General features: G+C 39.7%; 1 protein-coding gene across 1 annotated transcript; it reads left to right on the top strand.

The window, feature by feature from the left end:
- Positions 1-312: 312 nt before the first annotated feature.
- On the top strand, positions 313-16,336 carry LOC146001701 (uncharacterized). The gene is made up of 2 exons (XM_083139360.1): positions 313-707; positions 12,483-16,336. The coding sequence occupies exons 1-2, from the start codon at positions 582-584 to the stop codon at positions 13,677-13,679; spliced, it is 1,323 nt and encodes a 440-aa protein (XP_082995486.1). The 5' UTR covers positions 313-581; the 3' UTR covers positions 13,680-16,336.
- The last annotated feature ends 376 nt before the right edge of the window (positions 16,337-16,712 follow it).

Genomic DNA, 16,712 nt, shown 5'->3' with positions numbered 1-16,712 from the left:
AGGATAGATTCTAATGTATTCTCTTCTTTCCTGCTCTCTAGCTGAATCATGACCGACATGGTGATTGATAAAAAAGGTAAATCATATTTTATTGAACTACCACTAAGACACCAGTCGCAGAGGTTCAGTTTGTTAACATTGAGACACCGTACAATACTATCTCAGTTCAGCTGGGTGACCGTTGAGCCGCCGTGCGATTGGAGCGACTAGTTTACCGTGGCGCCGCACAGATGTCTCTGCAAGCGGGTCTCCACCTTCCAACGCTGATTGGTTCACGGGATTAGATATTCCCAAACCTCGCAAGTCGTCGGTTCAGTACTGGTTTGGAAGTGCCGGAGAAATGATCGAAAGTGAAGTGGCTTGACGAGCTGTGCACGGGAGCGGTTCTGACACCATCCCAGACAAGCAAATATCCAAAAGTTAAAAACGCGTGTTAGCTCAGTGGAAGTTGATATTTCGCGAAACACAAGAAAGAAATAGGTGTCAAAAGACCCAACTGCACTTGTATGGGTGCTTGTTAGCCTGTACAAAAAAAGTGTGTGTAAATTACGGAAAGAAGTGTTGTAGTCGGTCAAGGAATCATGGTGCCACAACAGAATGATACGAGCCGATCCAGCAGCCCGACAGAAACAGGATTGGCTGGAACTTCGTTCGGTTCGTTGATGGTCGATAAGAATTCGTCAACACCCTACACAGACGCTACCCAGGTGAGTTAATTTTTTTTTTTTTTGAAAGTGATAAAAATGTGAAAAAAGTACGATTGCCGAACTTATTACGCCGTGTATTGTAGTGATTGCGCGTTGTCAACCTCAGTGTCACGTGCTTTTATATCCAATCGTGTTCAATAGCATTGTCGGGACTCTTGTATTGCATGGAAACAAATTTGCGTGTCTTGAATCCAAATGTCCGCGTATGACATCAGCGAGACATAACCAAATCATTGTATGGTCTTTCTCATTTTGATCCTATGTCTAGCCTCTGTCTCGATACCCGGTGGAAGCACATAGCGTTCAGACCCCAATTTAAAGTCTTGTTTCCAGTCCCGATTAACATATCTGTGCATAAAGTGGACTTGGAACAAAAAATTAAACTCTTCCCGATAGTAGAGTTTCCATGATGGCAACGTCGTGTTTTGTAAGCAAGTGATCCCGGCTTCGGTCCCGATTAGCCTACCTGTATACAAAGTGGACTTAGTCATCTCGATTCTAATGAGGGCTGTAGTTTCGAATGTCGAACTTGAGGCCTCCCGTTTAAATCTACAGCGGCAAGCTAATTCAACACCAGCAACCGGTCGATTCGCGTTTCACATCATTTGACAACGTTGCGCTTGAAAGTTTCACGTCGTCTTATCGCACGCCGTTCTAGGGTCGCGTCGCTGCCGTACAATCTCTTTCAACATCTTGAAACTCGCGGGAACATGCGAGCTCCCTTTTTGCACACACACACTTCGCAAATTCAAGGTTGTGCTGCCAGCTTAGGAATTACATTTGCAATGCAATCTCAGTTCATGCTTCGTTCGTGCACTTGAATTATTCAAAAGTTTTGCTTTCATGCTATCCGTCTGTGGCAAACTTTACGCTCAAATCATTTTCGTGCTTGTACACATTAACGTCGCAGACATACTGTAATTGTGTATATACGAACTCCGAGGCCCGACAGTTTTATTACGAACCTCTCCAAGTGCCAAAAAGTTTGGTAAAGTTACGTAATTTATGTTGAGAATATTCGTACGCGGTTATGCGAGAAACTACGATATTATCATAATACGTAATACGTAATGTCGCAGAGACCGGTGTAACTGAGAACTTGCCCATTGCCCCGATAATGGTCTTATTTTCTGCCCATGTGACTAGTTTTGTGTACTGACGTAATGTGTGTGTTAGGCAAACTTTGGGTCCGTGTGCTATTCTGTACCAGTATTTATGTACAGATCAATTACTGGTCAAGTTCACTGCAAATGTCTTACCAGTGACGGCGAAACTCCACAGTTGCGCTTGTCAAAGATAATACACGTACTTTTGTTTTTATTTATCGGTAACGTTTTGCGTTATTTGGATCGTTCAAAAGTCCCTTCGAACATGCTTGCTTAAGAATCATGTAAGATAAATGCGTTAGGTTCACGGAAAGACGAGCTCTCCGAACTCGTTTCACATGTCCTGTCGCTACGCAAGACTTCTAATCGTTATGTATTCGGACATAGAGTGACGATAAATGAATCCTTTTGCCGCGGAGTGGACATTCAAAACAAGTTTTACGTTTAGCAGTTGTGTCCCGCTGTTCATATACTGACGCGGCTAGCATATGAACGGATATCCTGAAACATGTGTGGAGTCCGAATTTTGATTTCCTGTCAACTCACCACGGTGAAAATTTGTTTTACTGTACACGGGGAAAATTGTCGTCGTAACAAGTCGGTGCGTGTTATTCCTGTGTTCTGTAACGCATTCGTATTCGAGGATCTATCTTCCAGAACCAATACGACTGAAACTATCAAATTGTTGCGCTCGTAATTGTTATCATCCGCATTGTCTCAACATATCGAACAATCGTATTTTGAGGAATTGATTGGCTCACGATTATTACGCGTACAGTAATCATATACAAGGGTATACTTTTCCTTTACCTAGAAGTTGCACTAGCTTGGACGGAACTGTCGTCGGTTGATTGCCATGCCGAACGCCGTACAAGGCTTGTGACATAAAGTACGGAAATCTGACTCTTTTCAGATTGCAAAATAGTTGAAATTGTGTATGATAAGTTTTAGCGTTGAAGTCAATCTGAAAAGCGCTGGTCGAACGAACGAACGTTTTAATTTTGGGTCCGGGCGGAGAAGAAATTCTGTGAACAAGTTCACTACAGCTTGAGTGTAATCGACCTGTTGGTAAATGTCAAACTGTATACTTTACAACGATGTAAAAAGAAAAAAGAAAAAAACATTTTATTGAGCATTTGCTGCTTTTCGTGATCTATCGGTTTATTGTAGCTAGTTACGGAAACGATCGCTCTGATTCGAATTCTCGAAAAATTTTGGTAAATTTCACTAGTTCGCACTATTCTTGTAATAATATAATTTACAAACGTGGGTGCGTACTTGTTTTATGTAATGCCGTATAGATATCACTGCGATTACAGTTCCTTGCTAATCTTTCTTATATGTATATATTGCAAAGAGAATCTAGCATTGGGTCGAATTCGGTTTGTTCGTGTGCTTAACTCCAATTTATGCATTTATAAGCTAATCGGGACTGGACCTACAGTTTAAAGTGCAATCCGAATCACTATGCAATGTGCCTCCAGCGAGTATCGAACCCGGGACCTCTGGGTTTCAAGGCGACAATGTTATCACTACAACATCGGGGAGGAACTGGTAGAATTCGTGAGGTCGCAGTGCTGGCAGCTGCAGTCTTGTCACTGCGACATCGCCGTTTGACTACACATTAGCGTCCAGTCACACGATAGGTTTTTCCTCTTGGTTTCTGCACAGTACTTATTTTGTCAGTCTAAATAACCTGTGATTACTGTGAACTTGGGAGACCCAAGGTTCCATTCCGACGGAAATATGACTGAAACGTAGCCCTGATTATGTTGCAAAGTTTAAAATCGCTAACACTGAACATGTGCACAGTATTCCAGCAGTTTCGGTATTTTGAAGCGCTTGATCATTTTCTGATATTAAATATTAACACAAGATGGCACTGTTCCGATGCGCTGAAATGATTAACTTAGCAATCGCTACCTTTAGTGCCCGGTTACACATGCTGTTCTTGGGAATTTGATTTTATCTTTCTCGAAAGGTAGTTTCGGAACTTCTCTCTATAAAGCTCGCGAAAAGTGATTTTTTTAGTAATGTTTGCTAATTTCTACCGAATATATGTCTATGCATGCGAATATATATAGAGTACTTGAGGCAAGTCTTGTTAGTGGGACTGTTTTTTTTTTTTTTTTCCAAATTGGTTGAATTCGTATGACTTTTGCGCCAGGATTTAGTGTTCAAAGATGCGGAGAAAGTAGTGTGCTTCGAAATCGTGACTTTACAAGATGGTAAAAGTGACGTTGGCCGTTCTTTACGCAACTTTCCATCATTATTCTATGCCTATGAGTTCAATTTCCAGTTTATTTTTATGAATTACATTTCCTACGCTTGGACCTATCGCGTTACGCTAACCACTACGCCACGGAGGCCGGCAGCATAAGCATTCTATTTTAGTTACTCGGAAATATTTCTACGCTGCTTTGGAAATTGACATGTTCACAGACGATTATCTTATTATTAACAATTATTATTAATACACAGTTGTTGAACGGTATTGTTTTCATTATTTTGATGTATGTCGCGTTTCTGCCTCGGGGCGATGAAATTGGTGGAAACTTGTAGAAAAAAAATGCTGGCTCAACCCCAGGTCCCTGGTATACCGTACCATTACAATATTTCTGGACAAGTCCATTTGTGCCTAAAATTAATGTCAGGGAGCTTCCAGAACAAACTGGCAAGCGACACGTTCCACTTGGAAACGAAACATCAGAAAACTTCTCGTACCGGAGTGACAATAAACTGCACATGTCTGTTGCATGTTGCTCGGACTGGACCGTTTTCTCAACTGCGTGCATTTTGTCGCCTTACGGTCTGTTGGTCGCGCATGCGCAGTAAATGTTTTTCTAGCTACTGGAGGGGGAAAGTGAGGTCTGCTGCGAGCACATCCAGCCGCTAACAGTCACTAAAACTAGATTCTAAGAGCCCTTAGCCTGGCCTTCCTAGCCTAACCACCAGTGGTGTGCCTAGGATTTTCGAGAGAGAGGTGTTATTTTTCTTGGTAGTCAGCCCTCATTCTGTCATATTTTCCTACCTTTGACGTTCTTATTTTTAGGAATACTAGGCCAAAGGGGAGTTATAACCCCCACCAACCCTCCAATTGGCACGCCACTGCTAACCACATATGCATTATTAGAACTAAACGTAATTGTAGAGCTCTTGGTGTGCCAATTCCTAGGGGGATCCAAGTGAAGGGAAGTTGGGTTAGGGTGTGAGCTCGCGTTAAGAAGTAAGGTCAGTACAGACAGTCCCTCTAACAATTGCATTATCCAGGATTTATTCCGTGCCGTTTGAGCGAACGTGTCCTGAATATTCAATAGGCTTAGGTGTTCCTTCGATGTTTGTGTGTTGTTATGGAGAGAAGAAGAAGAAAAAAGAATTGGCGACGCATGTAGGCAAGCTTGCAGGAAACGGAAGACTAGAACGCGATTGCTCAAGGTCTATCTATCTCGGGGTCTGTCCCCCGCCTACTCGATGCCCCCCCCCCCCATTCTCTTCCACAGCTGAGTGTAATGACATCAGCCGGTGCGACTGTTGGGTTGGCGTCCTAAGCCAAGGTCTTACGCTTGGCTAGTGCAGTTCCGTGCGCGCAGATTCTGGCATTTTGCCCGGCAACACAGAATGCTAGATTTCATCACAGTCTTTAGATTTTTTTCTGTTTTCTTTCCCTTCCTCTGTCCGCGAGTGTACGTCTTTTGCGCATAAAATGGTTCTACTTCTTCAATGGCCTTCCCTGATGAATCGTGTTTCGAACCCCGGATGTACCGAAGCACTTTTTATTCGTAAAAGAATTCTGCCTGCTTGACCTCCCAAGATCAAAGGTCTTGTTTTGATGAAACTTGACGACACTGCAGTTTATTAAGGAAGGAGATGGAAGTGATACATGTTATTTACGTCACTTGCGTAAAACCTTGTTTGAGAGCAGAATAGAGTTTGTTACCAGGTGAAAGTGCATTTTCACTCGTAAGCATGTCACTTCGGTGGCCGCGTTGGGTGCTGGACTCGCAATCTGACCGCCCACGTTCGAGTCCTGGTATGGCCTCCCCGATGGCAACACCGTCGCCTAGTAATGAAGGGGTCTCGAGTTCGATACCTACTGCAGACGCATACTGGTTGGGATCAAACTGAGCTGTAGGCCTGGTCTCGAGTTGCCTGGCGGAGTGGTTAGCACAGTGCGATACGACGCCAGGGGTCTCTGGTTCAAATCTATGACTGGGCATTGGTGTGCTCTGTGAAAGTCCCTTCATAAATTTCATTGAATCATCACTAATCCTCACATCAAGGTTCGCCGACCTCCGTGGCGGAGTGGTTAACACAAGGGTTGTTAAAGGTCCAGGAATTTTAAATAAATTCAATTCCTGTTCAGAAGAGAAAATCAGCAAGCGTAAATGGGTCTGGACCGTAAATAACCTTTTTATCTGTAAAGTATTTCAATTCGGTCCAGGGACATTTTTTTCCGGATCAATATAAATACGGTCCAGGAACTTTTTTCGGATGAATTTAAAATCGGGCCAGGAACCTTTTTTCCAGAATTAATTTCAATTCGGTCCAGGGACAATTTTCTGAAAATTAAATTCGGTCCAGGAACCTTTTACCGCATCAATTTAAATACGGTCCAGGAACCTTTTTTCAATGAAACAATACGCAACTTGGACCGAATTTAAATTGTGCGAGAAAAAAGGTTTTGGTCCTTCAGCGGAACCCAAATAGACCATTAGAATTTATGGGTTCCAACAACCCTGGTTAGCACAACGCGCTCATTGCATCGAATCACATCCAAGGCATGGGTGTTCTGAGTATCTCTTCATTAATTTCATCATCATTCATCCCCATCTTCGCGATTAGCCAAAAGTAGCAGAAAAGCTAAGTAAAATCAATCGATCAAAACAAGGTTCGAGTGCTGGGTATGGGCTGTTCTGTGTGAGGGTACTCTTCATTCATCCTTGTCGCCACGATTTGCCCGAGGAGCCAGAAAAATTCAGTCAAAAGTAATCGACAAGCTTCTCCATCTAAAGTACTCGTTGAGTAGCTTTCCACTCACGATCCCGACACCAAAAGTTCCGAGTTCGAATGCCAGAGTGAATGTTTCATTGCGGATGCCCGTTCTTATCGACGCCATGAAACTAAAAGGTCCCTACAGTAGAATCCGAACACAACTGAAATGTGACGAAATTGGTGCACGGACTTAGTAAAGCCGCATGTAAAGCAAGGGTATTGTTGTCAAGAAAAAACAGTGACCAGGCACTTGAGTCATTTCTATTCATTGTTCGCGTAATGGTTTTGTTTTCTATCCTGCCTTTGTTGTTGCTATTCTTTATCTACAGTAGAGGGTTCGGTTGGCAATTGTCTACTGCAAGTTTTCTTTTCTTGTCAGAAACTATTAATAATACCGCACCTAGCCGCCTTTGAGGGCGGTTTATCAACACTGGTCTCTGATTCATCAGAAAAAACCGTTGGAAGTGTCTCCCTGTGTAAGTGAATGTTACCGATAAGGCTTGGGAAGGGGCAAAACGAACAGCACGCATTTTTTTCATACAATTGCATTTTCAAAATGTTTTATTACGGTTTCATCCTATCTTGTTGCCAAGGACGTATTTAGGGGGGGGGAGTCCAGGGGGTCCGGGCCCGCCCCGAAAGACTAACTACTAAAATTAAATTATGAAAATATATTTGTTGTTTAATCGAGCATTATTCATTTCCGCCAATGGAAGGCAAGGATTATATTGGGATCATACGACTTTGAATGACAACGACTTTGAATGACAGTACCAAAGAATTATACACACTAATACTCATGATAATATGCATAAAATATTAACCAGAAACATTTACTTTTTGCCAACTTAATCTAACATGCTTCTTTGATATTCAGTAAATATTGAATTCCTTATCTATTTGACATTAATTTCCTTGTTTTATTTATTTCTTATTTTTACAAATTTTACCGAAGCTACATAATGAATATGTGCTGTTATATAAATTTCCTTATACCGTCTTTTTACTTATTCATGTACTGAAATATAATTTAAATTAATGTTAATATTTTAATTAATTTAATAATTATAGTTTTAGACACTGGGTCGGACCCCCTCCCCCGAAATATATTTCTAGATACGTGCCTGCTTGTTGCTATGAATGCCAAAATAATTGTCATCCACCTCTCCCAATTTACTTTTTAGTGCTCAAGGTCAGTAAACTGTTGCATTGAAGCAAATTATCTCAATATTAGTTTCTCAAAGTTGACCGAAATAGCTTTTTGAAGATTCTTATGACAAAGGCGAGGAGAAAGAGACACATCATTTCTTCTTCTCAAAAAAAGAAGAGAGAGAAGGCAAGGTGGGAAGAAGGAAGAAGAGAGGGGGATCTTATAATTTAAATTCTGAGAAATAAATCCGTTCGGAATGCCTCTGGAACATTCTAGAGAATCCGTGTGGTGTTTGGCTAGATATACCGAAACCTTGGCCTGGAAGCAGTGGCGCTAGTGTCGCCAGTTATAGTTACTTGGAAGCCTGTAGTTCGCATATTTTCCGAGGTTTCACAAAGCTTGATGGATCTATGTTGATAATAGCTCTATGATTATAGAACCACGTGACCATAGGCGCAGCCAAAGGGGCTGGTTTTCCGAACGGAAGTGTTAATTATCGTTTAAACATGTTTTGATATTACATGTTTCTCAATGTATGCATGTTTTGTGTTGTTTTAACATTAAATATATAGTTGCTACCATACTTGAACATCATTTAGCATAGCTTCAGGACGTAAATAAAACTTTCAAGGTTGGCGACAAATGTTTACTTTTTCCTTTCGTGATGTTTTACTTCCAATATTAGATATAGACTTTAGATGTTAGATTTCGAAGCCCCCCCCCCCCCCAAAGTATGTTACAAATAACCATGTTGCAAGTATTTTGCCTCATGAAGCCTTCTTCAAAAAATAATCTTAGCTGTGCCACTCCACGTGACTGCTAGTTTCTAGACAGCCAATTAAATGCTTGCCCTAGTTTACCTGTAAGAGTTGGAAATGGTATTTTTTTTTTCAAAATTTATAACCAGCAGAGAAAGATCAGAGTTTCAAGTAATTGCATAAGTTTTCATTAATGTACTCTTAATGCTGTGTGGTTTACTAACATTACAGTGTAAGTGCCCAGCTTAGTTAATGTCGTATATTTGTCATATGACACAAAAGTTACGTTATTTCGTCGACCAATGACCGATCACCATCTTTAATCGTCTCGCCCGTATACACCTGGCTTTGGCTTGTACGTAGTTTCCTTTTTCAAAGAAAAGATTTTCATTATTTTATGCAGAAACATTTCACTATTGATAGCAATTACTTTTGCTATGCTGAATTTCACATTTTGTAAAATAAAATAATATGATAATGATATCCCACTGTAAGATTAATTAATCAGCTTATACACGAAGGATTCCGAACACTGGAAGGAATTCAGTAAATTGTTAAATTTTTTTCTTCTTCACCTGCCACAAAAGGTCTCTGTACCATGGCTTCAAGTCCGGACAGGGTGAATTTCCCTTGTCCCCCCCCATACACACACAATATTAGTTATCGCTGTTGTGAATCTTTGGACTGGAAATGATTCCATACGCATAAAGGACACGCAAACATTGGCAACTCGAATTTTGTTCACAGCATAGCAACCACATTGCAGTGTCGTGCAGGATCGTAATTCCCAACCCTTTCCTTTCGTTTGTTTTGCCGACGACTGAAAAAAAAATATTGCGTAGGTGTCGCGCACGCACAATCTGATGGAAGCTGCCTTCTCACGAGTGCGGCTTCTTTTTTCCACCTCAAAAGGGAAGCTGAAAGTTAACGCGATTAAATTTTGATAATCAACAGAAAGAAACTTGCGCGTTTTGATGCGTTACACGGCTTAAGTCAAGGTCCTAAGCATTGCTTGGGTCAACGCACTTCTGTATTTTGAACTTGGCTGTCTCGAGAACTCGGATATTTACGATTACTTTGCTATGCAGAAAACGCGTGTTTGAGTCGACTCTGATAACCTCATCAGCCGATTAGCAGACGGAAGTTTCTTTATATGCGTTGTTTTCCAGACCCATTGGATGTTTATGCACGGAAAGCGAATCTGCTGGGACAGAAATTGTGCAGCGTAAGCCTGCTGATTAGGACGAAGGCATAAGACGAAACGATTAATAACTAAATACACATACATAAATTTCTAAGGGGGAGAACCCTCACAGCGCACGCCTGTGGCAAAGAGTTTATCAACATTTTCAATTTGAAGGGAGGGGCTGGGGTAACATTAATCGTCAGGCTTTGCGAAAAATTTGTGGGATTGTCGCGAGAAACGTAGGCGTTCGAGCGTGGAACAAATTTCAAGTAGTTTTCGAACGGGCAATGTCAGTTGGCTCCATACGACATTAATCTTTTTCCTGCAGATTGAAACATGTTTCACTCCAAATATTACAGCAGTGTAGTGATATCAGCCACAACCATGGTATTAGTGATGGCTTAAGTTACTAGGCCTACTTGTATTTCTGTTAATACTTTACAACTAGATTTAATATCGACTATGGGAAGCCCAAAACTGACCTTACTATTTATAATCTTAACTTTGGTACAGGATTAGTTTGTTTTTTTATAAAAATAATTCATTGATGGATTGATTTCTGCCACTTTTAGCTAATTGCCAAAGATGAGAATGAGTGATGTGATGAAATTGATGACGGTACACTCACAATTAACACCCATGCCCGGGGGTTGGGATTCGAATTCCGAGACCCCTGATGTCGTAGCACGCTCTTCTAACCACTCCGCCACGGCTCATGATGTTGCTACGTACGTTTCACCATTCTCGTTATTTCTCACCATAGTATAGAGTGTGTGTGGCTTGTGCAGTTTTTCGAAACATCAACCTATCACAAAAATAGACCTAAATTACTTACTTAGGGACACATTTCTTGGAAGAGAATATGCCTCGTCGTGGCACCCGAGGGGTTCATGTCCGTATATTCTCGCTCGTTGCCGCGGGAGAGGGAGGGGTAAATGGCTTTCTTGGAAAAGTAGCTAGGCATGCTCATGTGACGGAAATGGAGAAAACAATTCCGGTTCTTACGGTACATTGGTGACACAGAAGCATCAGTGTTCACTTTATCCTAGACTTGGAATGGTTTTTGATTGATTTGCTTTATTTTACTTCGCTTTTTGTGCCACTTGTGGCTAATTTGCGAAGATGGAGATGAGTGATGAATGGACACTCGCAAACATCCATGCCCAGGCTGAGATCCTGGCATCGTAGCGCGATAAGCTAACCCCTCCGCCACGGGGGCCGGCTAGACTTGGAATGGGTCTACACTTTGAAGTAGGATTCGAACCGCACAGTGTTGTGCCTCCACTGGGGATCAAACAAGAGTCTCCTTGATTACAAGGCGAAAGCATTGCCACTACGTCATGGGCGGGAGAGGGCTAGAAGCAGCGGCATGTGTTTATAACATTTGCGATATACTCAGTATTTTCTGAAACTGAATCGACAAAACGTTATCTCCCACAAACATCATAGTATTTTGGTGGTGGTTTAGATTCATTAACATAGTACCAAAATAGCTGTTTTACTCTTAAAAGTGTTGAGAAACGCCAAAATATGGAAACGCAAAAACCTAAAATGAAGAATGCTTTCCCACTCTCTTTAAATTTCTGGCTCACACATTTCTATGCAAAGCTCCGTGAAATAAATCTTTGCGCCCGAAGGCCAAACGTTTTATGTACTACACACGACCTTCGTCGGCGACTTAATCAATAATTAATAAGGCAATGTAATTAATAATGCATACACTCTGGAATTTCTTCGCACTAGTTCACTTACAGTAGTTAATTATGAATCAGGACTTCCTCAATAATAACGCCATGTTTGTTTTGAAGTGTGAAGGTACAGACCATCTTTTTGCTGAAGTCTTGTCATTCGTTTTGCATTTTTTGTTGTCTTGTTAAGAACGCTGAACGTGTAGTTTTTATTGTTCGATTTTGTTCCGTAATGTATTAACAGATCAAATCTGCTCCATTGATTTATTTATATTTCTTTGTGATGCATTGAATTAAGGTGATGATGAAAAGTAAAAGACATCATCTGGTAGTACAGTTAACGGCAAACATAACAGTAGACAAGTTTTTCATTTTTTTAAATTCTACACCCATGTTTTAAAGAATGGAAGCAGAAGTTATCTGCTTGTTGATGTCTACACTTCAATTCATAATAATCACATTGTTCGAAACGAGATGCTGATGGACCATTTGTCTACTGATACTTTTGCTGTTGGGTGTACCATTGTAATTTAATACCCCCATAATACCATACCTAATGCTGTTAAGTTTTATATTTGCAAGGAGTAACAATCTCAATTTGAGAAAATTATTATGCCTACAATAAACTTTCATTACCTAAAATACTTGTACAGTTGCAAACAAGTATTTTGTAATGCTTGTGCAAGCTTGGGACAATACATATCTGCATGTATTGGGTCAGAAGGTGTACGTTAAACTGCAACTGATTCTTTGCTTTAGTAATCAATGCACAAGAGGAAAAGGCAATTTGCGCAACATGTACCATAGATTTTGCACTATGTAGGATGGTTTTGTGCAATGCTTTGTTTTTAAAGGATGTTTAACTCAAAAGTTGCCCTTTTTTGTGTCGTTTCAGACTAAGAAAAATAATCCAAACCATATCAAGAGGCCTATGAATGCATTTATGGTATGGTCGCAGATAGAAAGGCGAAAGATATGTGAGCAGCAACCAGATATGCACAATGCAGAGATCTCCAAACGGCTTGGCAAGAGGTGGAAAACCCTGTCTGATGACGAGAGACAGCCCTTCATCGAAGAAGCAGAGCGGCTAAGGATACTTCACATGCAAGAGTACCCAGATTACAAATACAGGCCACGAAAGAAGTCGAAACCAGGACAGAAGAGTGTCGAGAAGAAAGTAAAGAAATCCAGTAGCAATAACCACGTTTCTGGCAATGACACAAACAACAACCACCACCATCTTGGTAACCATCACTCCAGTGTATTGTCCACCACTGCAGGGAAGAATATGGTACACAGTTCAAGAACAAGGATAACCCAAACTCAAGGACTAAGCACTGTGAACCATAATCGTTTAAAAGTAAAACTTACAATCGATAAGAAGTTCAAGGAAAGCATCAGGAACAGCAGGCACGTGAATGTCCCTATGAGCCAGTACACGCCACCAGCAAAAGTGCCATCCAGTCCCTCGTGTGACACTCCCGACTCCCCGGAAAGTGCATCATTCTATGATGACTCTATGGCCACCGATACGATGATAGACAGTAAACAAACGCATGTTCTTTCTACCGCGGTCGCAGCCATCACCGGTTCTGCACGTGGAGCAGCCAACACGGTTACGAGAAATCTTTTGGCAAATCATCCTTTTGGCTTGGCGAAAGTGGAATCTGGTATTGAAGTCAAATCTGTGGTTGTGAAGCAAGAAGCGGCGGATGGTTTTCCAGTCGAAACGATGGATCAGTTCTTGTCGGCACCTCCCAGTGTTTTGTCAAGGCCGAACATGGAAGCTAAGAGTGGTTTCTATATAAAGCAGGAACCAATGCAAGAGCCCAGTGAAGCCCCCGCAGTATCAGGTGAAAATACCGCCAGTCTAGCCGACTTAGACTCTCTTACTGATCTCCTTCAAATGCCTTCTGATTTCAAGATGGACATTGATATCACACATGATCTCGATTCGTTTGATACTGCAAGTTCCAGCTCAGGGTCACATTTTGAGTTCACATGCACTCCAGATGTTTCAGACATGCTGTCGGACATTGGTTTAGGTACTGAGTGGGTTTCTAATACGAATTTTGAGAATTTACTCGAATAATACTTTATTACAGAAGTGTTGTACCATGGAACAGTAACATTGTAACCTTAGACATTTGATTTGATTTAATAGGTGCAGAAAGTACGTGGAAATCATGTTTATTTCTACGAAGAATTGTCTACGTGTATTTTAGTGTGGAGTGCTACGTAAGTAATAGGTATAACCTGGAAAGGTTCGCAGTGAAATTATACATATATGTCCTATGTATGTAAACTAGGTTCACTGCTGTGAATTAACATGTATATGCCTCATTCATAGCAGGGTTCGATCTCTTATATATATATCATACTTGGAAAGCGAAAGACTACATGTTTCAGTTGTGGCTGGGGTGGGTGGCTGGAGGGATGAGTCCCTAGTGCCTAAATTACTGTCAGCGATCCTTTATTAGGTGTCAGGAAGCAGGATCCGTGGCTGGATCTTGATACCGCAAATATTCCAGGGAAACTATTCAGGCTGTGATTTTAGAACTTCAGTTTCAACTAATTATTCTTCTCAATTTCTAGTAGGTGATACAGATACCTGCCTATATTTTTTGTCATGAAAGCCCACCTCAATTTCACACTTACACATACAGAAACTGATCACATTCAATTTATATAACATACACATTCTTAACAGGCCATGCCATTGTACATATCATGTGACAATTACTTGTCATGGCATAGTCAAATTTTTGTACACAACAGTCCGCAAGTTTATTCCTACGTCAATGAGAAAAAGACACTATCTTGTACTTAAAGGTAATAATCAGAGTTCATGTAAGAAAAAAGCACAGTTGGGGTCATTTAGTAATTTTCAGTTTTCGTATGCTTCCCTTAGGCAAAAATAACATTATGTGTGTATATGTATGTGTGAATGAGTGAGAACATTATTGTTGGTGTGGTCCATTATCAGTTCTAATTTCTGTGGAACTACATTGTAACCATAAGAAAAATAAAATATGTACAATAATTTGAAACTCTCTTGCTGGAAGTATTTCTGTCAGAGCAAGGAGAAAGTTAAGGTAACTGTGGCCAGATGAGACGATTTTGTGTATTACCTTATTATGGGAATTAAACGGAGCAAAGTATTCTTAATGCTGCTTTGGCATGTTGGATATTTTGTATGCCATGGCATCGATACGCTTACATACAGAGTTTATGAAACCTCATTATTATCAAATGTATTGGAAGATATATTAATAATGTGAATTAAAACTTGAGTTTTCAGTAAGGACCATATGTATAGGTTTTAAGAAGTATTTTTTAGGGAAAAAGTAGAAGTGGTTTTATGTTTTGAGGACACAATTCCCACCATATTTACACCAAAATGTATAACAAACAAAAAAAAGTGCTAAACATAATAATATATGATGGTTTAAGGGAAAGATAATATGTGTTATAGCTCTGCACCATGATTTCAAAATTGTTTGCTATTAATAGCTTGTCCTTCGCATTCTTCTAGGGATATTATTATTTCTCTACCTAAATTTGCCTTCATTAAGGGTATGGTGTATGATAACTTCAGCCATGAGACTGTGGGAAGGTTTTTTACAGGGCGTAACAATCTCTGTGAAGTATGATTAAGAAACATTACAGTTGCAGGCAGAGAAATTTGTTCATTTGCAGATTTCTTCAATTGTAGCTGCATGTAAAATTTGTGGGTGCTATGCAGTGCAAATGTTTGCAACTTCAGCTTTGTACTTGAGTCATTTATATTTTGTTTTTGTGTGCACAAAGCGAATTGAGGTTGTATTCTTTACTTCTCTCCTTCTTTTAAGTAGTACACTTTTGTTTCGTGAATACTAAATTCATGGGCAATTCATATAAGTCAGTCACATCGTTGTAGCTTAGTTTTGGGGGGAAACTATGTATATATGTGTATTGCACCAGAGTACCTCTGCTCACCACTTACTGTATAGTTTATTAATTATTAATTTGTTTTGTTGTGTTTATTATTATTATAGTTATTCTGTTTGGTGAGCCATGTATGGCTGGCGAGGGTATAATTTGCACATGTACATACTTATATATATAAATATATATATATTTTTAAAAGAAATATTGTGCATTAAGTGTAAAGACTGGGAAGCTTTGCCAAATCAGAACTGCTTCATTTGTATAGGTCAGAATTTTAGTTGTTTTTATGCACAGTCGTTTAATTCTCTTGTTGCTACGTGATTGAACATGACCAACAGCGTACAAGGGTGGTCATAGAATATATGGATAATACCTTGCTCATTGAGGCAAAATACAAGGACCAAAATAACCTCACAATATTTCTAAGTCAGTTTGTGCGAGTCTGAATGTTTCCTTTGTGCTGAACAGTTGCTTTGTAGTTTGTATATTTATTTTCTTGTCATCATTAAGATACTATTTTTCCCTGTTTCTTTCCTTGTATTAACCTTGATTTCCTACTGTGCTTTTTTGTTATTTGTACAACCTCATATAAAACATTTTTACAGTTATAAAGAAGATAATTTATGAAACAGATTATTAGCAATATTTTTACATATAAGATATAAAAACTTTTGTAAAAAAATGAGAGTACCTTCTCTGGCATTTGAGACCTGTATCATAATTCTCTATACATATATAGTTTACTGATAACATTGTAAATTTTGTATTGTAGTTTGTTTATGAGATATGGTAAATACACCATTTCCTTTTTAAAAAATACGTTTTGTGTATTAAATTTTCCCACTATCCTGGTATGTTATAGTTATAACCAGAGCTAGGATTTTTATGACCTAAAAATCACCAAAATATGCAAAATAAAATATTCTCTTATGACCTAAAATTTTACAAAATATGCACTATAATTTGAAAAATATGACTGTTTCAAATATCAATATCTAACTTATGCTGAAATATTTCATATACATACTATTTTTAGTTCACTTTATGAGCCCTGATGAGTTGAAATGCACAATGTAAGTTTTCAATTAAAAATTAAAAAAGATTTTGCTACAGTCCAAAAAAAAAAAAAACCTCGAGTGAACATGAGAGTAAGAAAGAATCCACTTGGAAATCACTATATTTCTTGAAAAAAGCG

The sequence above is a fragment of the Lepisma saccharinum genome, chromosome 17 (genome assembly GCF_977018435.1).
Source record: "Lepisma saccharinum chromosome 17, izLepSacc3.1, whole genome shotgun sequence".
NCBI classification, from domain to species: domain Eukaryota; kingdom Metazoa; phylum Arthropoda; class Insecta; order Zygentoma; family Lepismatidae; genus Lepisma; species Lepisma saccharinum.
This window is presented reverse-complemented; position numbering and strand designations above follow the sequence as displayed.

Coding starts and splice junctions, on each gene's coding strand:
- LOC146001701 (XM_083139360.1), top strand. CDS start 582: ATGGTGCCACAACAGAATGATACGAGCCGATCCAGCAGCCCGACAGAA. Junction 708..12,482: donor CCTACACAGACGCTACCCAG/GTGAGTTAATTT, acceptor GTGTCGTTTCAG/ACTAAGAAAAATAATCCAAA.